Source organism: Nematolebias whitei, chromosome 22, assembly GCF_014905685.2.
Source record: "Nematolebias whitei isolate Nwh7 chromosome 22, NemWhi1, whole genome shotgun sequence".
Taxonomy (NCBI): Eukaryota; Metazoa; Chordata; class Actinopteri; order Cyprinodontiformes; family Rivulidae; genus Nematolebias; species Nematolebias whitei.
The window spans coordinates 17,481,007-17,504,528 of record NC_056519.1 but is presented as its reverse complement, the minus strand read 5'-3'; the positions used below and the strand labels follow the sequence as shown (position 1 = coordinate 17,504,528).

Genomic DNA, 23,522 nt, shown 5'->3' with positions numbered 1-23,522 from the left:
TTACACCACTGCAGTGTTAACTTTGACAAAGTTCTGACAGGGGTTCAGCAGGTCCAGATGTGTGCAACACTCTGCAAGGGATTTCTAATATCAAGCTTGATAACTCTATAAACAATCCAATTTTTGACATGTGCGCATGTGCATATAATTATAGTGTTTTCGTGTGAATTGACAGGTTGTTTTCAAAAGAATAGAACTTTTTCTCAGCGATGATTATAAATCCAAGCTCGATGACGCATTTTTCCTCGTCTGTCAGAGAACGCCTCAAGAGGAAGAAGCACGAAGACATTGCAAGATGAAAAGAAAAATCACACAATATCAAACAAGTCAGAGTATCTTGATGCAGCTCCACCTTAAAGCGCCGATGTCATATTGAGCAGGGTGACAAGACGAGCAGAAAGCCCGCCAGCAGTTCATTTCCCTCTGCTCCCTGCAGGGTGAGCATGTTCTCATTAATGGTACTCGCTGATTAAATGAGATTTTGTCTGTTTAATTATGTGGTTGTCAGAAATTCACTGGTACCTCCTGAGCGTTTTGAACAGTCAGTGGTAATATTTCTACATGGATCATAAACCAGCATTACGTGTAGGTTTCCTGCCCAAAAAGTTGGTTTAAGCGAGCTGTTTATCCAATCAGAACATCCTGAATGACTGTCTGTGTTCAAAAGAAGACCAGTGGGTCGTTTCAACTCTGGACCAATGGTTATGGGTTTGTGGGTGATGCACGCCATTGTTATATATTTTTTGGACAAATGCAATGTTTAATATTTCAATGTGAAGACATTATTTTCAAGAGGTAAACAAGGATGCATTTATTTCTGTTTGTCAGTTGCTTAGCAACAGTGTTTAATGAGAGTTGAGCCACTTGAATGCTAAATATTTTGTACTTGTTTTTTCCGTGTCAGAAATGTGGCCCCACGACATCAGTTTGACTGCAGAACTATAGAAGAATACTAATTATTTTCTTAAGAACAAAATGTTTTGTTGGTTTTTTTGACTAGTAATGTTAAGGCACCAGAAAAGTAGCTAAATGTTTTCCAAGAGGCTCATCAACATTCCTGATTTCTGAGCTCTAAAAATCAGAGTTAACCTTGACACATCTCAACGCAACAATCTACCATATTTTTCGGAATATAAGGCACACTTAAAATCTTTTAATCCCATACAATGTTGAGATTGGCTCTGTATTTAACCAATCCACCACCAGGTGGAGCAGTGAGCAGCTATTGAAAGTGCCTGTGGAGCAACTGGGGATGAGAGACACCACGAGATGTGCAATGACTAGGGATCGAACTCGGGACCTTCGGGTACCGAATCGGCTGCCCTGTGTCTACCCCATCTCGGCCGCATATGTATTAATTTTGGTTGTACTTTCTGACCTCAAACTGATTTTATGTGGTTATTGTGAATGAGTTGAATTAAGTTTGACTTATCTGAATGTTTTGTTTTGCTTAATGCACCTTATAATTTCGTTTTATGTATGAAAACAAACCCGTGCATTGATATTGCGCCTTATAATCCGGTGAGCCTTATAGTCCGAAAAATATGGTATTTAAATACACCGAAAAGCAATGTTAAAATTAAAATGTATCAAAAAATAATTTCAGCTGACATTTATTAAGCTTAGCCTGGATGTACTGTACCACAAGGCTCAGTCTTAGGACCCACTCTCTTTACAATCTACATAAGTAATTCATTCAACCTTTATTTAGACAGATAAGTCACACTGAGCCTAGAAGACTCATTTACAAGTGAGATCTGTTTAGACAGACAAAAAGTAGTGAAACTGGACACATGTAGGAATTGGAGGCGAAAAAATTCCTATCAGAGTTTTTCTTCTAGCCTGAGAAGAAAAACTCAGATAATAAAAAACACCTTGCACAAACAAGCATATAGTAACGTAGACATTCTGCAGAGACGAGACGGTGAGAAATGTCCATAGATGCTCTCGAGGGCACTGTAAGAGTTCTGATAAAGATGGAATAATCAGCCAGTGTCCTCCGGTGAGATTCGTAAACATTCTCGAGGGATGTCGTGGAATAGCCAAGAATAATGTCTATGAGAATCCAAGAGTCCTGAAACGATGACACAATGTTTATTCAGCTGGTTTCATCTGGTTATCAGTTGGAAATTCCTCAGGGATGTGGTGGTGAGCGTCAGATCACATGTTCTCCAGGCGAATTCAGATAAGATGACCTTCAAGGCCAGCCAAGGGAGCCAAATTCAGAAAAACACACAGTTGTTTTGGGGACAGGCAGAACTTAGTGATATCTACTTTGAGTCTGTGTTGGTCCAAACGGTTCCGAAATGTCCAAATTACATGGCCACACCGATGGAACGTGACTGAGTAAAATCTCGGAGATCTGAGCTATTCTGCCCAAAGCATTTGAGTCTGGGTACTCGAGGCACGAACCAAGCCATCATAAAGGCAAGCAGCGTGATCGGGTCCAAATTTGCTGCCAACGACTTCCTTGATTGTTGATAAAACCAGCAACCAGCCGAATCCAAAAAGCAGGAACCAGTTATCGTAAATCCAATTAAATATGTGTCCTTAAAATCCACAAATGGTAGCAATCTCTTTACAATCTACATAAGTAATGTAGGTCAGATCATTCCTGATGCATCCTTACTTTTATATGCCGACGACACAGTAGTTTATTGTCGAGCTAAAACAGTTGCTAAGGTTTTCAAGCTTTTACAGTCTGCATTTATCATTCAGTCAGACTTGCACCGTCTCAAACTGTTGTCAATGTTTGCACTATAGGCAGCATTCCAGTTTTCTGATAATTACTGTATTTTTCAGACTATAAAGAGCACCGGATTATAAGGTTCAATATCAATGAACGGGGCTGTTTTCATACATAAGTCGCACTGGATTATAAGGCACATTAAGCAAAACAAAACAGATTAGTCACACTTTATTCAACTCATTCACAATAACCACATAAAATCAGTTCGAGGTCAGTAAGTACAACCAGAATTAATAAGGTGCACCGGATTATAAGGCTCACTGTTGATTTATGAGAAAATTAAAAGATTTTAAGTGCGCCTTATAGTCTGAAAAATACAGTATTACATTTAGAGAACCGAACAGAACTTTCTGCAATCCATTTGCACAGCTCAGTCATTTCTGACAGAACTGCAGTGAGGTAAACGAGACACATCCATATCTGTGGCAGGCTCATCTCCTTGTAATGCCTCTGCAATATTTAGAAGTTTGACTCCAATTACTGATAAAAGATTGTGCTTTTTCACCTCAGCAGATGATGGAAGGCTTAATTATCTTTAACTCCGACCACACCTTGGTGCTCTGAGAGATGCTTCTGCATGGCATGAATATCAAAATTAATTTAGCTGCAGCTTTAACTTGACTGTCCGTGATGTCCTTGGCCACCCTGCTAAATCCACCCATAAAATCTGAAATAATCACACTCCGAACGAGCATAAAAATAGGTCAGCAGGGTTTTACCAACTAAGTTTTGTCCACAGGCCAAGGGAATTGGCTCTAATTTGCACTACTGCGACTATACTCTTCTAGCAGGACAAATCACTCCTAGAGGGCTAATGGCTCCTGCAGGAGGCCGAGGTGAAGACGACTGAAAAAAAATCACACTCCTAATGTCTTCTTCATCCTGGGTAATGACTGGGCAGTGTTCCTCCAACACAATTACTGTGAGAACCTTTTATTTCTGCATTAACACAAGGTGAAGTCGAACTGATGACGCAACTTGTCAGCAAATCCTTAAGCCTTTGATTTATGTGGGAGTGATGGGAAAATCAAATCTGACGAAAGCAAGGCAAGGTCAGGGCAGCAAGGAGTTGCACTTTAGTTACATTTTTCATCTTTCACGGAGAAGTTCACTGAGGAGAATCCATTTTCTCGGCAAACAACGGTTTTATTCCACAAGTAAAAGAAAAGGTCTTCACACCCTTTCACACCAGGCTACATTCAGATTTCTGCTTCAGGAGAAACGAGTTCACAGCTAGAACCAGACAGCCTCTTTTTTCCCTCCTTTAAATCTGAGCTGAATCCTGTAGTCAGCTTGTTTCATGGTGTTTTTCTTCAACTAAAAACTTCACTTGGCCGCTTTTCGAGCTTGTTTCAGCTTCTTAGAACAGACTGGCTTAGATATTTTTTAAAGGTTCATTCGAAACTTGAAGATAATTTACCCACCAAACTGTCAATGTAAACCAGTTTCATGTCTTACTGAACATTAAAGATTCTATTCTGCTATTTTTTGTTCATGAATTTAAAAAGATTTGGTTTTTAAAAAGGTTTAAGAAACCAAAACATATTGTGAATTTCCTAGCAGTTGAGTCTTGGACACAAAAAGAAACTGAGCTTTGTAATGCAACATAAAGCTCAGTAGCAGCTGGGGATGTAATTGTGTGTTTGACATGTTAGCAAAATGTGTCATGAAACAGTGGATTAAGTACCGTACTTGACGCTGTACACGTGCTAAATTGCATCAGTCCAAATATGTTTAATAAAGTGGAAAAAAACATAAACACGTCACTTCGCCGTATAAGTCGCATCTATTACGCGTCACCGCCGAACACCCGGAAACGTGGGCCGTTGTGCCAAAAATCGAGTGGTTGCTAAATGGCGGCCGCAGGCGAGTGCACGGGAGGACTTTAACAAGAATTTAACAAGATTAACACATAAAAACAATTATTTGTTGGCTCCAAATTATATATTGTTGTTATTGTTGATTGTTGACATGGCGTCATACATTATGATCGCATTATATTAATAAATATATATTGTTGTTATTATTGTTAATTAAGGAAGACTTTAACAAGAATGAACAAGGTTAACAATTAAAAACAATGATGTGTTTGCTCGACATTATAGTAAAGGTGTGTGTTAGTTGAACGTTTCCTTAATAAATGCACTTTAATGGTCAAATCAGCTGCATTTCGCCGACGTTTGCTCCAGGAGTTCCGGAGCGAGACGAAGATGGCCTATATGGCAAGCCAAGTGTCTCATTAATAGCCACTTTTACTTATTAATGAGACACTTGGCTTGCCATATTACTCAAGGGCCCTCTAGTGGCTGAAAATGGTAGTGTTCAATATTTTCCATGTCAAAATAAAGGTCTCAGACAAATATTGGGTTATAAGTATGGGAGGGGGGGCGTATATTAGTCGCTTCGGTGTATAAGTCGCAGGGCTTGCAAATTTATGCCAAAGGTGTGACTTATACGGCAAAAAAAAAAAAAAAAAACGGTAAACCTTGTGTACATCTATAACTGACAAACTTTTGGAGCCAACCTACTTCAAAACAGCCTCCACGGCTAATTAACCTTCGTCGATAGCTACAACTCTATCAGTTTTACAGATATTATGCTAACATTTGATGTGGTTCTGATTAACAACTGTTTCCATTAAAAGGAAGAAGAACTGCTTCTCATTTTCTGGAAGTCCCTTTAGTTCACCGTTCGCTTCATGGACAGGTTGTCCTTCCTGCTGCTTCCTCTTTTCAAAGTTAAATGCCAACGTTACAGAGAATGTCACGCTGCTTTATAATGCACACAGAAAGGTTCCAACCCATTGTTCTCCATGGTGCGTCGTCTAATCGGTCATTTCCTCTGACAATAACAGGAAAGGAAAAGAATATAAGATCTCTTTATCCTGCTGTGACCCAGCAAGCCAAGCAGGCACACTGGAACTAAAACTAAAATCTGTTCATTTCCTCCCTCTGTGCATTTGTCAAACCAAGAGTTAAAAAGCCCACACCCAACACGAGACGGGAGCACCTTTTCATTAGCAATGTTTTCCTCAAACTGGCAGCAGCTGCAAAGAAAGCTTATAATGTAGGCTCTTGCGTGGAACTATCATTACTCCCTGCTCTTGGCGCTCAAGCTGCCAGCTTCTGACTGCTCTAATATATACCACGGCGTGTGAGTTCCATCCCCCGCCTCCCCCTCACAGCAAACAAGCTGAGGTCAGAAGTGAATCACTGCCCCCTGAACAAATGGCTGATATCAGATCTGGTTAATATGCTGACTGTGGAAGTTTGAGAACGTTCCTCCTGGCTGGTCCTCTTAAAAGATGCATTCGGAGAACATTAACGCTATAGGCCTGTGGAATACTAAATGGGTGGGAAAAGGCTTAGCTTGTATTGTTTATCTGTTTGACTCATGCAGTCCTGAGCTCATTTTCATTAAGTCAGTGTGCAGCCAGCAGGTTGTGCATCAGTAAAGCCCGACAGCCTACAAGCAGTAAACTCAAGAACAAATTGCAGATCTTTTTTTTTTCTCTTCCTTCTGGAGAATAATTACCTGAGTCACTGCCAATGAGTAACAAATCAGCACACTTCCTGCACAGTGGGCTCCCACCTGATAAAATGCACGAAAGGATTGCAGCGCTGAGGCAAAAATGTCTCATTTCGAACAGCAACTACATCCAAAGCAAAGTCTGGGCAATGTAGCATGAATCAGTGGGGGGGATGAGTTTGATCTGGAAGTGAAATAAACAGTTTGTAAAAGGAGTTTGATTTGCAGCTGTGTGCAGATGTGTCCTACTATAGATTGTCAAGTTGTGTTTTTGTTTGAATACAAATCGAGTTCATGAAAGTACTGCTGCTGGTTTCAGCTCCTGGATGAATGTGATGGAGATGAGTCACGTGGTGTGAAGCTCTAAACCCTGACCACTTTAGAATCAACAGAAGCACACACCATTAACCCTTTCATTACAGTTCGCCTGCACGCTCACACCTGTGCAGCTGCAACCCAAACTTAAAGAGGATTTTCCACGCGCTCCAGGAGGCGCGCGGACCCACCAGCAGCCACGCGCGGACGGGACAACACATCACGGAGGAGCTTACATAAGAGATGGACTTGAAGGGTTGTGGGCACTGCACGCGCGCACTACACGGTTTGCGCCTATGTCAGTACCGAACCCACGAGCGAAACCGCCACAGAACCGACTGTGGTTTTATGGCACCGAGCAGGGACGGGCTGGGACCAGATCCGCGTTCGGAAACCCACGTCCACCGAGCTGATCTTGAAGTGTGACTCGAAAGAAGAGGATTTTAGAGCATCTCAGAGGAGAAAGAGCAGATATATCCGAGACTTACCTCTCTCCAGGGTGAGCGGCTGGACCACTGTCGCCATGACTGCTGTTTACTGGAGACTGAGAGGAGAGGAGCTGCAGCATCACAGAGAGAGGAGGAGAGGAGGAGAGGGAGGCTGGGAGTGGTCCCACCTCCTCCATCCTCCTCATCACCTGCCACTCTCATCATTCACTTGAAAAGTCATGAGAAATTGTATTATTATTTACTTATTTGTTTACAAAATGAGTTTCTAATTGTGCTATTTTTCATTCAGCCTTTATTTATTTAGACAGATAAATCCCACTGAGCCTCGAGGACGCATTTACAAGAGAGACCTGATTTAAAGCAACCGAAGGAAACTGTTGAAATGTAACCAATGAAGTGGAACTCACTTTGTTTAGATGCTTGTAACGAATGTTTTCGAGTTAAGACGACCTAAATGTGACAAAACCACTCAAACGAGGTAAATTTCACCTAAATAAACGTGCAAAAATATACATGAGCATTTAAATTCTTACAAATAAGTCTAAGATTTAGTCAGTTTTCAACATTTTATGCATCACTTTTGATCAATTCAGTACCATAGTTTTATTTTATATACTATAAGGCACATTTAAAATCCTTTACAGTATTTTTCGCCCTATAAGTTACTTTTTTTTTTTTTTTTGAATATTTACATGCCCTGCGACTTATAGGCCAAAACGACATATTTATGGATTTTTTTCCCCATATTTATAAACCATTTTTTGGCTGAGATATGAAGGTTTTCATTCTTTCTGACTGAAAAATTTTGAACACTACCATTTTTCAACCACTAGATGGCACCAGAGATAGTAAGGCATGCCGTTGTATCATGTAATAGGTAAAAGTGGCTATAATGACAAATTTTTAAAAAGTTCAAGCCAAAAACAACTGGACTTCATTTATTATACTTTATTATTTTTGTCTTGAACTTTTTTGAATTGACCATGTCCTGGATAACTGAGAATCGTCACCAGCTTTTAATGATACAATCAGTTTACCATAGCCTTCCACCTTCATCCAGCTTGCCCGGAGCAACCGTCAAATCAGCTTCATTTTGCTGCACCTCCCTGGCGAAATGCAGCTAATTTGATTAAAGTGCATTTATTAAGTAGAAGTTTAACTGAGACACACCTTTGCTATAACGTTGGGCAAACAAATAACTGGTTTTGGGTGGTTATCTTGTTAAATTTTTAAAAAATGCAGCAGCTGGTCCGGCTGAGTGTGCTCACTTCACAGCACCTCAGCAGCGAAACTATTTTTGAAATTCAGCTGATTTGACCATTGAAGTGCATTTTTTAAGGAATAGTTCAACTGAGACACGCCTTTCCTATAATTTCGAGCAAACAAATAATTGCTTTTAAGTGTTAATCTTGTTAAATTCTTGTTAAAGTCCTCCCGTGCACGCTCCAGCGGCCGCCATTCGGCAGCCAATCAATTTTTGGCACAACACGGGCTCACATTTCCAGGTGACAGCGGCGACGCATAATTGATGCGATCAATCACAAAGCGACATATTTATGGATTTTTCCACTTTATTAGACATTTTTGAACTGATGCGACTTATACGGCGGAAAATATGGTACTTTTTTCAAAAATCAACAGTGAGCCTTAAAATCCAGTGTGCCTTATATGAATTCTAGTTGTACTTACTGACCTCAAACCGATTTTATGTGGTTACTGCGAATGAGTAAAGTTTGACTTACCTGACTGCTTTGTTTCACGTAATGCACCTTATAATCTGGTGCACCTTATGTATGAAAACAGACTTTTTAATTGATATTGCGCCTTATAGTCCGAAAAATACGGTACATTTGAGCTTGTTTATATTTAAAGTAATACTCCAGCTGACTTTGAAGCGATCTAATAGTTGCTACCGTTTCATTCCTGACAAACAGATAAGGCGCAATGTAAATAAAAAGAGGTAAAAGTCTCTGTCCAGGCCAGATTGTGAACGGACGCTATTCGTTGTTAATGAAACCTCTGCATGTTTGCATGACACGCTTGTTCAGTTTGCCTGTCTTCCCAACAGAACGTCTTTTACTGTGTATGTGCTCCGAACAGGTGAAATGCTTTAGGAATTCATTATTTGTCACTGTATTTGGTGTAAACTTGTCTATTTTTATTCCACTTGTAACTGCTGTTTCATAAATTTTCACTTTTTTGCCGTCACCATCTGTCTGTGCCTTTAATATTTTGAAGGAATTAGACCAAAACTTTTCATCGCACCAACTGAACATGTTTTTCAGTAACTATCAAAATATCATTTTATTGTATATTTCTGCAGCCACAAATTCAAATCTTTGAGAAGATAGTATACCGTATTTTCCGCTGCACAGATCGCACCGCCCTATAAGTTGCATCAGTCCAAATATGTCTAATAACGTGGAAAAATTCATGTCGCTTGCCATATATGTTGTGTTTATTATGCGTCACCGCTGACCACCTGGAAATGTGGGCTGGTGTTGTGCCAAAAATTGACTGGCTGCCAAATGGTAACCGCGTGGGCGTGCATGAGAGGACTTTAACAACAATTTAACCAGATTAACACTTAAAAACGATTATTTGTTTGTTGGAAATTATAACAAAGGTGTGTCTCAGTCTAACTTTTCCTTAATAAATGCACTTTGACGGTCAAATCAGCTGCATTTCAAAAGCTGATACGCGGAAACAGGCGTGCGCAGATGGTGACTCTGCGCATTTCTTCGAAATTTAACAAGCACCTAAAACAATTATTTGTTTGCTTGACATTATAGCAAAGGTGTGTCTCAGTTGAACTTTTACTTAATAAATGCACTTTAATGGTCAAATCAGCTGCATTTTGCCGGGGCGGCGCAGCGAAATGAAGCTGATTTGACGGTTGCTCCAGGCAGATGACGGTGGAAGTCTATGGCAAGCTGACGGTGTCGTTAGTAGCCACTTTTACTTATTATATGATTCAACGGCATGCCATATTACTTGAGTGCCATCTAGCGGTTGAAAATGGTAGTGTGCAATATTTTCAGTCAGAATGAATGAAAACAGTCATATCTCAGCCAAAAACTGGTTTATAAATATGGGAAAATCCACACGTCGCTTCGACGTATAAGTCGCAGGGCATGTAAATTATGCAAAAAACTGTGACTTATAGGGCAAAAACTACAGTAATCTGCAATAATAAAAATAACTCTTTCTGAGAGGCTCTCTGTGTATTTGTGTTTTTCTTGTGTCCTGTCTTCCTCAGTGTTTTCCCCTCCAGCTCCTGATGCGCCTGTCCCTCATTGTCCTTCCCCAGATGTTACTAATTATTCCCTCGTTAGCGTCTCTTTATAATCCGTGTCTCCTCGTTGTTCCCTTGTTGGTGAATTGTCTTCACTAGGCGTCGTGTTCTGTTTCCTCCGTGTCTCCATATTTTCCTGCACGTAAGTTTTCCTGCCACGTCAGCCCCTTTTGTTTATTCAAATAAATAATCTTTATTTGTCCTTCGCGTTCCTCGAGTCCTGTTCAACCACACCACCGGATCATGATACTTTATTCATGTGGTCTTTATTTAATCTTTAGGACTGTGCATGCTTTAGCTCAGAGTGATGAAGGCTGACATTCATGATTGTTAGACCCCCATTGTTTCACAAGGAGCGGCACGGTGGCGCAGTTGGTAGAGCTGTTGCCTCTCAGCAAGAAGGTCACCGGATAGAATAACCTGCCGGGGGCCTTACGAGGTGGAGTTTGCATGTTCTCTTCGTGCATGCGTGGGTTTTCACCCACAGACCAAAAACATGCACGTTATGCTGATTGGTAACTCTAAATTGTCAGTGAATGGTTGTCTCATTACTGTCCCTGTGAAGGACTTGAAACCTGTCCAGGGTGTCCCCCACCTCTCGCACAGTGATAGCTGAATATGGACACCAGTGAACCCTGTACCTGAAAAGAAAAAAGTGGGTAAAGATGATGGATATTTTTCACCAGGTCACAGCCAGAGCTCCACTCAATATTTTCCATTCCAAATAAGAAGACATTGAACCTCTCTTTGTGCACATGAGCATTAGGCAGATGTTATTGGTGATCACTGTTCATGCGTCAGCTTTACTTGGGATACCAGACATCGTTGTGCATGTGTAAATGCTTGTATCCATTTAGCTATCACACTTCAGCAATCAACTGATTACAACCGTGCTTCTCATTAAAGTAAGCTGTGAAGTGCTGATCCATGCAGCCTCTTCGTGCTTCTCTTACCTGCGCTGCTTCGTAAGAACTGAAAGATGGCTGTGCGCTGAAGTTGAAGAGCTTAAGGATTAATCTTCATGTTTATGTGCAGCCACGGAATGGAGCCAAACCAATAGCGCTCCTCAGTTACTGTAGATTAGCAGCCTAATGGTGCTTGTGGTACGCTATCATTACAGTGGTTAGGCGTCAAATAAAAAAAACAAAAAGCAAGTAGGGGATCAGCAGTTAAGAGTCGCTAAAGAAGCATGAGTCACATGCAGAAACGATGACCTCACCGTGATAAACCCGAGCTGAACATGAGAACACACTTGGGGCCAGAACCAAAATGTGCACAGCTGTTCAGAATTGAATTCACAGCCAGTAAAATGATGTTTCACTCAGGTCTCTTGCAGAAGTTGCTTTGGCTTGTTGTAGCCCTAATTTATGTAAAGTGGAAGTAAATCGTAAAAATAAATAAGTTATATATACAGCTGTGGTCAGGGTCTGTTCTGTTTTTGGTTAAGGCCCTTAAATAACACGGTCAATATGTGTGGGTGAGTTGCAACCATCCCACCCAGCTGTTTGCAGATGGAAACTAGCAGGGAGTGTTTGGCTGGAGGGTTTGGGACGGGGGTGGGGGTGAGGGCTTAGAGAGCATGCAGAAAGAGGGCACAGGGAGATTACAGGCTTCCATCCATGTGGGCCATTCTTCTTCTTCTTTTTTTTTTTTTTTAAAGAGGAGGGATTATATTGCACTGCCTAATGCCTTCCAACTGTAAGTGAATTGATTCCTCAAAGAGCAAGAGGTGATGAAGATGGGCCAAATGATGAGTTATCTTAGATGTTTCCTAAAGCTTTAGAGCTCTGAGTGGGGAAAATTTCCCATGAGCACTCATTTTCATTCAAATAGAATTTGACAGTTTGACGGGAACATGCAATAAGTGGTCGTAAAACTGAGAATTGTTTCAAAATTCAAAATGGCAATCATCTTCAAGCTAATTTGATTACAAAACCATATTTAGGCGCTCAGCAGGGGCGAGACAGTGCTTAGAGAGTCATCGTTTGCAGATAAACTCGGGGAGAATTGCCCCTAACTGCTTCGGAAAAGGCGGCCGGCTAATTTCTGCCTCGTCACATTTACACTCATAACACAAGATCAGAGCTGAGTGCGAGATGGAGCAGCCGTAATAAGCCATTTGGAGCCCAGTTTGGCTCTGATTAGGCCGGCCAAGCTGTAGTGTTCTCTGCACACCTGCTGCCAGAATATATAAGCAGGGTACATCAAGCATGGGTTGTGCTTTTACAAAAACAAAGATGCAAAGTTTGATGGAAGTCCTGATTTAGCTGAACATTAAAAATTAGAATTCTGTCCGGATTTTAATAAATATAGATTGTGGCTTTTGTGAAATTTGACATAAATTAATAGCGTGTCTAGCAGAAAATTCTCCAGACACCCACAGAATGAGACTAAAACTGGATTTAGGGATTTCAAACAAAAAGGAAACTAGAAAAATTACATGTCCTGCAAAAATGCAGTGTGATTGCTTATTGCTGAAGAACTTGCTGAAAAACAGATGAAATTAGCCAAAAATCGTGCTGAAATGTAGCTGAAATAGCAAGTCTTAATAAGCAGAAGAAAGCAGAAAGGACACAAATTTGCTGAAATAGGTATAAGTTAGTAGAAATGAGCACAAAATTTCAGAAATTAGCTAGAAAAGCTGAAATTAGCAAAGGGGAAAAAAAAGGCTGAAAAGTAGCTGAAAAGGAAGAAAGAAGCTTAAACTGTCAGAAGGAAGCAGAAAGAGCGGACATAAGCTAAATAAAATGTGGAATTAGCTGAAAACCCTAAAATTAGAAGAAAATCAGCTAAATATGAGCTGAAATAGCAGAAATAAGCTGAAAGGAGCTGAAATTAATGATTTTTTCCCCTAGTATTTTACAATTACAATTTCAAGCTGAAATTACCATAAAGAAGTGTAGCACAGAAAAGTGTCAGGTGGAAAAGAGGGGACATCAGTCTGTCTTGGCTGTACAGCAAACAAAGTTGATTTATTGTTTTTCAGGCATCACACAAACATCTGCTACCAAAATGGCAACCCTTCCATCAGACTTCCTCCTCATGGAGCAGTCCACCCGTATATACTGTATATACCCAGTCAGACACTTCAATTCAAATTGGCCAGTCACCTCAGCCTTCCAGAGCAGGAAAACATACAAGTTTATTCTCACATAAATAATCCAAACATTAACAATTATTGACTGGTAATGAAATGTTGAGCAAATGTTATGTATACAGATGCACAATTTACAAGTCAGTTTATTATTTTAATTACTTTGACTTTCTTCTAATTCTCAACCAATCATACTCTTGTTCTCATCAGCTCACTTCATATAAAAGAGCTGGATTTGAGGCGGGCCTCCTCTTTAACAGGAACACAAGATGGCCGCCACAGATGACACACCCACATGGTAACACAAACAAACATTTCAGTGCTTTGGCACACAACTGAATGTTCACGATCCCACACTTTGGAAGCAAAATAGACAAGTTAAAGGAGAACTTAGTGCTTCTCAACAACAAGTTAAGGCTGGAAGTAGCAAAAGTGGCAACAATTACCATGAACATTTTCAATGCATCTGAAAACGGCTGAGATTATTAATGCTAAAAAGGTAGCTGAAAAAGTAGAACAAGCTTAAATTAGCAGAAAAAAGTAGACACTTGTTTGTCCAATTAGGCTGAAAGAAGCACAAACTGAGCACAAAATAGTGGAAATGATCTGAAAAAAGCTGACATTTGCATAACACAACTAAATAGTAGCTGAAATAGCAGAAAAAGCTTAAACTTGCAGAAATAAGTTGAAAGAAGCATAACAAGCTGAAATTAGCAGAAAGAAGTTAGAAGTGCAAAAATGTTGTAATCAGAAAGAACCTGAAAGGAATACAAAAAAAAAAAAAAAAACCAGCTGAAATTAGCTGAAAAAAATCTTTAAATTTGCTCAAAGCTGAAAGAAGCTGAACCAGAACAAAATGTGAAAGGAGCAGTAAAAGATTGTAAACACATCTAAAGATTTGAAGAATGTAAAATGAGCTCATTTTCTATGAGGGAAAAAAAAGGCAGAAAAGGCTAAATATTTCAAAAAGCTAAAGTTGCACCAATAGTCATAGCAGGACGATAGAGCTGAACGTTTTGATTCATTTGTTGAAACAGCTTGAAAACTGCAGGACGAGAAATGCACCGAAAAACACACAGAAGGAAAATGGATCACATACAAAGTGAATACTTCATAAACGTTCGCACAACAAATGTCCATGCTGCTGCCGAAGGTGTTGGCTTCACTCGTGGCATTTGTATCACTGATATTTCACAGGTTTTTCTCTTCCCAACTGCACAAATGTAAATTTGGCATCAAGTGTAATGAAGCCAGCAGTTGCAAGGCAACCGCGTCCCCGGAGAGAGCGAGATGCTTCCAAGAGACTCCGATGGAAACATTGCTTCTCATGTATAAATAGAAACAGATGATGAGAAACATCAGATGGTCGAGTTTCTGGACCAGGGGGTCACGTCCATGAGGCGGGGGGGTCAGCTGGATTATGGGTGTTTACCAGCAGCTTGGATGATGAAAGGAAATGCATCCAACACGAGGCCAGCGGAGCTGCTGCTTGTGTGGCTGTAATCAGCTGACAGATGCTTTAGGACATTTTGATATCTTACTGCTGAAAGACAAAGAAGGACAATCATTTATTTTGTATTTTGGCAACATTTGGAAAGTACGGTAATCATTAAATATACATCTACATCTGGAGTCAAGCCGATTTCAATATGGCCACCACAGACTAGACATTAAGAAACAAAATGGCCGTAATTCGGCTAATTATTCAAATACTGAGCTAAAATTTGTTGTGGCATTAGCTAAGTCCATCACAAAACTTCCAGTAATACTCGTTATTTGTTTAAAACCTTGGTATTGTCTAATCCTTTTTCATCTGTTGGCAAAATATCTAATGAACCACTAGATTTGAGTTCAATGAAATTTTCAGAAAGTTGTCAATGAACGTACAACTGATTCACTTTTGGAATCGGTCCCGTTCAAGAAGGCCGACACAGCTAATCAACATTAACCAACACAAAAACTGCTTTAACTCAGTCAATTTGAGAGAGGTGGAACTAGAATTGGATGTGGTAGTAGCTGATAGTTGTTACTCTGAAGGTGGTATTCAGCACAATTTGCTTGAGGTGGAATATAAGATTATTTCAAGGCCTTTAAATGTATTTTATTTACCCACAATGTATCATTTTTTATAATTCAGATTTAAACCAGATTTTCAAACGGCTAATAAGAATTTTAAACTGTATCCAAACACATCAGTGAGCTCTTTGTAGTGAAAGTACAGGCTGTCCGGGTTTTTAGGCCTGTTGCGTAATTCTCCTCCTTCCTGGAAGCGCAAAGCTCCTCCTGCAGGAACTGCATCCAGTTCATAGTTCAGAGCTCTGCAAGGGGATTCTGGAAGAAGTGTTCCTGTATGAACCCCACGCGAGTTGCTCAAGTGTTGGATTGCGCGTGAAACTTCCAGTTTCGGGTGAAATAAAAACGATGCACTCCCATATAAAGTTCACGGTGCGCCTGAAGCACTGGCCGCTGCGGAGGGAGCTGTGGAGTCACTGGGCTGCAAAGCAACAAGCAGCTGGACACAGTGCGTCCGCAAACCCGAGGACGGGGAGCGGGGCGCACAGCTGCAGGTTTTACGCGTCAGATTGCGCGTACAGCCGAGCTTTCTCCGCCGCCAGGGACAAACCGGACACGTTCTGGGCCGAGATGGGACGGGACATAAGCTGGTTCGAACCGTGGAGGAAAACTCTGCACGTTGAGGACCCTGTGTTCCCGAACTGGTAGGTTTCCAGTCTCCTACCTACCTCCTAAAAACTGTCAAATCACCACATTTCTCCACTCAAACCACATGAGATGGCCTGCCTGTATGGAGAGCCAAAAGTGACGCATTTTAAATTAATTACGTCATCACATAATATTAAAAAAAAAAACACAAATTCATAAATGTCGAAAATGACTAGACTTTATCTATAGCATTTATTTAATTTTCAATTTCTCATTTGTTTCATAATTTTACACGATTCTGTCAATTTCCTATCACATCATGACCCATGGATCTAACCAAGACCCCTTAGTGAATTCAATTCCCTTAGACAGTTTTCTCAACGAAAGAGCTTTATAACTTGCGACTTAGTCTGAGTTACTTACACCAGTGGTTTTCCGTAACAGTCATCCAGACTCCTCTGTGGGTCATAAAACGCAAAGTGAAGGTCTTCAGATGCTTTCCAGGAATTAAATACAATTTGAAAACCATTGCTAACATTTTTTTTAAAAGCAGAAACACGCATCCAAAATAGTATTATGTACATGCATACATACGTACTATGTACATACATATGCATGCATGCATACATGAGATTTCAAACCAACAAACTTTCCAATTAGTCTTTTTAAGGGGCAGTGCTAGACCAGGGCTGGTACTAGAGCCGGTTCATAACTGGTTATATTGGGGAGCTAAAGGAACCAGAAATAATTATTTTTTTTCAGAGGCTAGCAGAGCATCAGCCATTCTGTCACATTAAACATCTCCAAGTATATTTTTTAGTCCTTCTTCTAATGTAATCAGAGTTTTTGTCCCTTCAGAGACACTATCCCCATCAGGTGAGGGTTTGTATTGTTGCGCCTTGAACAGTCTCTAATTGACAAACACTGTTTTAAACAATAATTTTTCACCCCATTTTATGGCACCCTGATTTATTGTTTTGTACACTACTCTTATTTTAACTGCATTTTTACTGTATTTGATTGTTCTTTATTGTTATTGTTGTCTGTACTTAATATGTTCGGTCTGGAACAGGTCCCTCTTGTAAATGAGTCCTCGTGGCTCATTGAGTCTAGCCTGTATAAAGGTTGAATGGAAAAAAAAAAAAATCCCTGTTTGTGGTCACAACCATAATTTCTGACCTTTAATCAATATTTACAAATGACACAGCAGACTGGAGTGTTTCAAGCAGGCGGATGCTAACAGGTCATATTAAAAGATCTGACAATGTTTATTTGAAATTATTAATACTCTTCACAAATCCAATTAAACACAATGTTGTTGGAATTACGCCTAATTGCGCAATTGCAGAATTGCGCCACTTGTGGTGGCTGCATGTCGGAGTAGCTGTTACTTTCATTCAGAGATATTGCTTTAGAAAATTTTAATCCCGCTGTTTTTGGATGCAAATGGCTTTTTTGGATAATTACTTCCTCTGGTATTTGCCACTGTGAAGCTGGAAGGATTTTGAATGAAAACCTTTTACTTTTGGACATTTGTTATGAAGCGTAACCATGACAACAAGGTGGTTTTTACAACCAGGAGCAGCTGATTAACATCTTAAAGTTCAAATAATACCTCACATACAGCCTCAAATCCCAAATGAGTTGAAAAGGAGGTGCTGTGGATGCATCTCCGTCTACCTGGTGGAAGTGCTCGAGTGACTGACTGCTGAGATCCTTGGAGCTGGCAGGAAACGTGGCTCATGATAACAAGAAGACCAGGATCATCCCCCCCCCCCCCCCCGACACCTGCAGCTGGATGTCTGCGATGATGAGGAGCTCAACAAGTTGCTGAGAGGAGTGACCATCGCTCAGGGAGGAGTTCTGCCCAACATCTACATTATCTACAGCTGTAGAAGGAAAGAAAAGGAAAAACGGCATCAACTGCATTTGTGACATTTTTAATTTACGTTGGGCCTGCATCTTAAGTATGACTTTACTTTAAATGTGTTTTTTTTAACAGGTTTGTTGGAGGAAAGTTGAACATGTGCTTCAACGCGGTGGACCGTCATGTCGAAAGCGGTCGAGGAGAGCAGCCTGCCATCATTTATGACAGCCCGGTGACCGGAACTAAAATGATCATCACTTTCAGGGAACTTCAGGACCAGGTAAACGCCATCAATGGAAAATACAGAACAGCAAGGCCCATTGCTTGTGAGCAAACCTTACGTGGTGTTGTAGAACTTTTATTTGTCAGTTTTTATAGGACAGGGGAGACGGCTTTCTGTGTTCATCACCTCTTCTGCGTCCCACTCCAGGTGTCCAGGTTAGCAGGAGTCCTTGTGAAGAACGGGGTGAGGAAAGGAGACGTGGTGGTCATCTACATGCCCATGGTGCCCCAGGCCATGTTCACCATGCTGGCCTGTGCACGGATCGGTGCGCCTCACAGCCTCATCTTTGGTGGCTTTGCCTCCAAAGAACTTTCGGTCCGCATCGATCATGCCAAGGTAAGGAGGTGGTATCTTTCCCTCTCCTTGGGGTTGATGGTGATCTCCGCCAGAGTGAATGCTGTCTTTTCTTTCTTCACCACACAGTTAAGTGTTCAATTTCATGTTTTTGTGAAGCAGGATAATCCAGTTCCTCTTTTATTATTAATGTGTGTAATTTTTTTTTTAAATATTGAAAGGCTAAGTTGCTTGAGTTACCCCAGGATTTATGATTAACTATAGAAAGCCCTGTATTTACTCTGTACACACACCGTGATCTGATCAGTACTGTGAATGATTGACACTCTGACTAATCGTTTTTCTATGGTTCTGTTAGTGTCCGTATAAAGAAATGAAATAAACCACAATATGAAGTATATAAGCGACTATTTGAAACTTTAACTGTACTGTAAAGGCATTTTTGGGAGGACAACTTGTCAGATTTTAGTAAAACATTCAAATTAATTGAGGTTATAGTTATAAGAACCTTTAAGAACAGAATGAATACCAGTAGTTAGGCCTGTTGCGATAAACAATAAATCAGTTAATCGCATGATAAATTAAAATTATAGACCTCGTTTTCATTTATCGGCTTTGTTTCTTCATGTCTCTCTCTTTCTACTGAAGACACTGAATGACAAAAAGCTTTCTAGTATCAGTCAGCCCTCTGTGAATAGCAAGTGGCCATCATGGCACTAACGATCGGTCGTTAGGCTGATGGTCCTCCTTTACCATGTGAACAGATCATTCTAGATAACAACAAACTGTGAGAAGGTGCTATTTATAAGACTGAGTTTAGTGCAGCTCCTCAAACTGACTGTCTTTTGGATCAAAGATGAAACGTTTCAACAATTTTTCATTCTTTTTGAATCCGTCCAGGTGATCCGACTTAACTTTGTGAGATTTTTCTACCTGGATGATTGAGCATTCATCAGGGTACAAAAAAAAAAAGAAACATTTTTATAAGTAAAATGTTTCCTTGTCTAAATATGTAATCATAGAAACTTTTGATGAAATAGTAAAAAAATAAGACTTTTATTCTTTACAACTTATCAATTCTCTTAGTTTGAAGGGTTACAGGAAATGTTTGGATGCACTTGGAAAAAAAATGTTACTTTTCAATTTGTTTTTCATCAGACAATCTCAGCTGAATCATGTTTTCTAGCCTAAGCTGCTGGTTACAGCCTCATTCGGCATCGAGCCAGGCAGGAGAGTGGAGTACATCCCGCTGGTGCAGAAGGCTTTGGAGATGAGCTCTCACAGACCCTCCAAAGTCCTCATCTACAACAGACCCAACATGGTAAGAACTGGAGCTCCACAGCATACATCTGGTAAAGTGACGGACCGTAAATGTGTCTAAAACAGTACATCTTTTGCTTTTACTCATCTTTCATCTGATTTTGCTTTTGCAAAGCATTTCAATGATAAATAGTATTGCAGATCTATAAGTATAAACAAATGTATAGTGGGTGTACTATATGTATTTACATGTCAGAAATGGAGGTTAGCATCAGTCACATGCAGTCTGGCACAGATTCAGTTTGGAAGCAGGCTGAGTTTTGGGAATAATTTATCTTCATTGCACACAATTGAGCAATAATATGATGTAAAGTAGTTGGAGGAATTGCATTTTTTGCAAAAAATTCCATGTGAATATGAAGTGAGCATTACCTTCCTGAAATTTGTTGAAGAAAAGCTTAAATTAATTAGTTGAAACCATCAGGATAGAAGCTAAAAATAATCAAGACAAAAAAAAAAAGTTAAGACTAGTTACAGAGTAGCTAAAAACTTGGGCTAGCAATTAAGTAGCTTAAAGCTAACACTAGCAAGAGTAGCTGTAAATAGCAAAACAATGGCTAGAAGTTAAGACCAGCCAAACAGTGGCTAAAAGCAAAATTAACTGGAGATGTCAGTTTTTCAAAGGTTTAAGTTTGTCTCTTTATTTCAATGAGGAAATTTAAAAAAAAACAACGGCAATAAAAATAAATCACTGTACAGAAACATAGCAATAATTAAAAAAAAACAACAAAAAAACGTTTTGAGTGGTTTAAAAAGCTGAATGTAAGCTGAAGGGTGGCATTGTGGCTCAGTTGGTAGAGATGTTGCTCAGCGAGAAGGTTGTCAGTTCAAACCCTGGCTGGGGACCTTTCTGGGTGGAGTTTGCATGTTCTCTCTGTACATGTGTGGGTTTTCTCCGGGTACTCCAGTTTCCTCTCACAGACCAAAAACATGCATGTTGGGCTGATTGGTAAATTGTTCCTAGGTGTGAATGAGAGTGAATCATTATCTTGTTTGTCTCCATGTGTCCCTGTGATGGACTGGAGACCTGTCCAGGGTGCCCCCCGCCTCTCGCACAGTGACTGCTGGATATGGGCACCAGTGACCCCCATGACCAAAATGGAAGAGGCGGGTAAAGATAACGGATGGATGATTGGATGGAAGGATAGATAAGCTGAATTAGTTGAGCCAAAATACATAGACAAATTATATTTTTCTTCTGTGTGAGTTCTATGGTAGAAAACAAAACATTTTGATAACTTTTTATAACCTGAGTCAGCTGAAATCATTATTTTTGTACTCTACAGCAGCAACAGTTTGTAACATTAGTTTAAACAGATTTTTCCATGTTTTTATGCGTCAGGAGACTGCGTCAGTGAGCCCAGACCTGAATCTGGACTGGGACGAGGAGATGGCCACTGCTCGACCACATGACTGTGTTCCTTTGCCCTCCAGCCATCCTCTGTACGTTCTCTACACATCTGGGACCACCGGGACACCAAAGGTTGCTCATTATTGTTCAGATGTAGAAGTATGTCAGCACAAGTTCACAAATTTACTCTGGGCTGAGTTTATCTATGCATGACTCTGAAGATTTTTGACTCTACAAACAGATTTTATTTATGGTATTTTTCGCTGTATAAGTCGCACCTTTTTGCATAAATTTGCAAGTCCTGTGACAAAGTGACATATTTGTTTTGTTTCTTCCCATATTTATAGCCAATTTTTGGCTGAGATCTGACGATTTCATTCATTTTGACATGGAAAATATTGAACACTACCATTTTCAGCCGCTAGAGGGCTCTTGACTAATTTAGCAAGCCAAGTGTCTCATTAATAGGTAAAAGTGGCAATTAATGAGACACTTGGCTTGCCATACGAAGCCACCTTCGTCTCGCTCCGGAACGCCTGGAGCAAACGTCCAATCAGCTGCATTTCGCCGCGCTGCCCAGGCGAAATGCAGCTGATTGGCCCATTAAAGTGCATTTATTAAGGATAAGTTCAACTGAGGCACACCTTTACTATAATTTTGAGCAAATAAACAATTGTTTTTAAGTGCTAATCTTGTTAAATTCTTTTTAAAGTCCTCCCATGCACTCTCCCATGGCGGCCATTTGGCAGCCAGTCAATTTTTGGCACACCGGCCCACATTTCCAGGTTGTCAGCGGTGACGCATAATAGATGCGATTTATACTGCGAAGCGACTTATTTATGTATTTTTCCACTTTATTAGACATTTTTGGACTGATGCGACTTGCAAGGTGGTGCGATGTGTTCGGCGGCAAGTACGGTAATAAGAACAGGACAGAAAGGAAACCAAATATTTCCAGTGCAGCGGAAGCTTTTGCTGCATCCTTCAAAGGAAGAATAGTCTTGTCAGCATGTAGCTTAACTCCATCTTCCTTAAAAAAGGAGATATTCTCACTTTTGTGGCACATTAGGCGCTCACACTTATTGTTTTCTGCACACTATACGCTATCTGAAGACTTGTTGACACGAAAGCTGCAGGAACCACTGCTTCGCTCAAATGGTTAGAAGGCACCAACGAGTAAAAATAGCCAGACGGTGGTGTGCGTGTTAAAAACATTCATTCGACCAAAATACCATTTAATTTGGCGCAGCATGGCTGATCGTCTGTGTTTTAAGTGATTTTAAAGTCCTACTTCTCCAGCTTTGTAAATACTTGTCAGTAGTTTGATGTTTTTCCTCATCCCACCCTCAGGGTGTTGTTCGGGACACCGCAGGCTACGCTGTCATGCTGAAATGGACCATGTCGAACATTTATGGCCTCAGTCCTGGAGATGTAAGAAAATATTATTTTTTACTGCTGTTAAGAATGAGGTTATAATCAGCAAAGAGGTGGATTAGCGTGGAAATACATGTTTATCGAAAGAAAATTCAGCTACACTTTTAAACATTTGAGATTTGATTTCTATTCATACAGCTTTTAAACTTTGCATATTTTATATAATTGCATTCTTATCCAATTTAAGAACAGTGTTACATGCATTGTTGGTTTGAGGCAGGTTTGGTGGGCAGCGTCAGATCTGGGCTGGGTGGTCGGACATTCCTACATCTGCTACGGGCCTTTGCTCCATGGCAACAGCACAATTCTTTATGAGGTATGTCCCCGAGACACACGAAAACCATGGTTGAAGTAATAATCTGTGCAAAATTGTAATGCTTTATTGTGTTTGCGTTTTGGATTTCTCTGCAAATGAAATGCACGTTTGTCTGACGGACGTTTTTGCGCTGAACGATTTGACTCTGGCTGCTGCAATCTGTGGTCATCAGCTCAAACGGCTCGCCCTGTTTCTCGCTGCTTCTTTTCTCCATTTCAGTAAATGTGCCACCTGCATTTGAATCTTGGCCTTTAAGATGAAATGTTTTTCAAATACATATCTTCTATTCAATTGTTCAGGCTTTCAAACTACTACTGGACATTTGTTTCTGTCGTTCTCCGTCTTTGTTCTTTAAGAGTTCACTACTGATTGATCAGTGGAGCACACGTAATTACCGTAATTTCCAGACTATTGAGCGCACCTGAATATAAGCCGCACCCACTAAATTTAAATAAAAAAATTTTTTTGTACGTTTATAGCAGGGGTCTGCAACCTTTCCGATCAAAAGAGCCATTTTTATGTCTTCATTCACTAAATTAAATGTGTCCAGAGCCGCAACAACCTGC

At 40.3% G+C, this 23,522-nt stretch overlaps 2 protein-coding genes across 2 annotated transcripts in view; one reads left to right on the top strand and one right to left on the bottom strand.

Annotated features, from left to right (window-relative positions):
• lin7a (lin-7 homolog A (C. elegans)) overlaps positions 1-7,153 on the bottom strand; it is a 47,499-nt gene extending 40,346 nt beyond the window's left edge. Inside the window, exon 1 of the mRNA XM_037695957.1 lies at positions 7,081-7,153. Coding sequence (XP_037551885.1) covers positions 7,081-7,117 — 37 coding nt within the window. The 5' untranslated portion in view covers positions 7,118-7,153. The remainder of the gene's footprint in view (positions 1-7,080) is intronic.
• Positions 7,154-15,760: 8,607 nt separating this feature from the next.
• The window catches only part of acss3 (acyl-CoA synthetase short chain family member 3), a 66,855-nt gene continuing 59,093 nt past the window's right edge, over positions 15,761-23,522 (top strand). Inside the window, exons 1-7 of the mRNA XM_037695648.1 lie at positions 15,761-16,147; positions 18,094-18,238; positions 18,389-18,577; positions 19,722-19,856; positions 21,198-21,338; positions 22,557-22,637; positions 22,861-22,956. Coding sequence (XP_037551576.1) covers positions 15,852-16,147; positions 18,094-18,238; positions 18,389-18,577; positions 19,722-19,856; positions 21,198-21,338; positions 22,557-22,637; positions 22,861-22,956 — 1,083 coding nt within the window. The 5' untranslated portion in view covers positions 15,761-15,851. The remainder of the gene's footprint in view (positions 16,148-18,093; positions 18,239-18,388; positions 18,578-19,721; positions 19,857-21,197; positions 21,339-22,556; positions 22,638-22,860; positions 22,957-23,522) is intronic.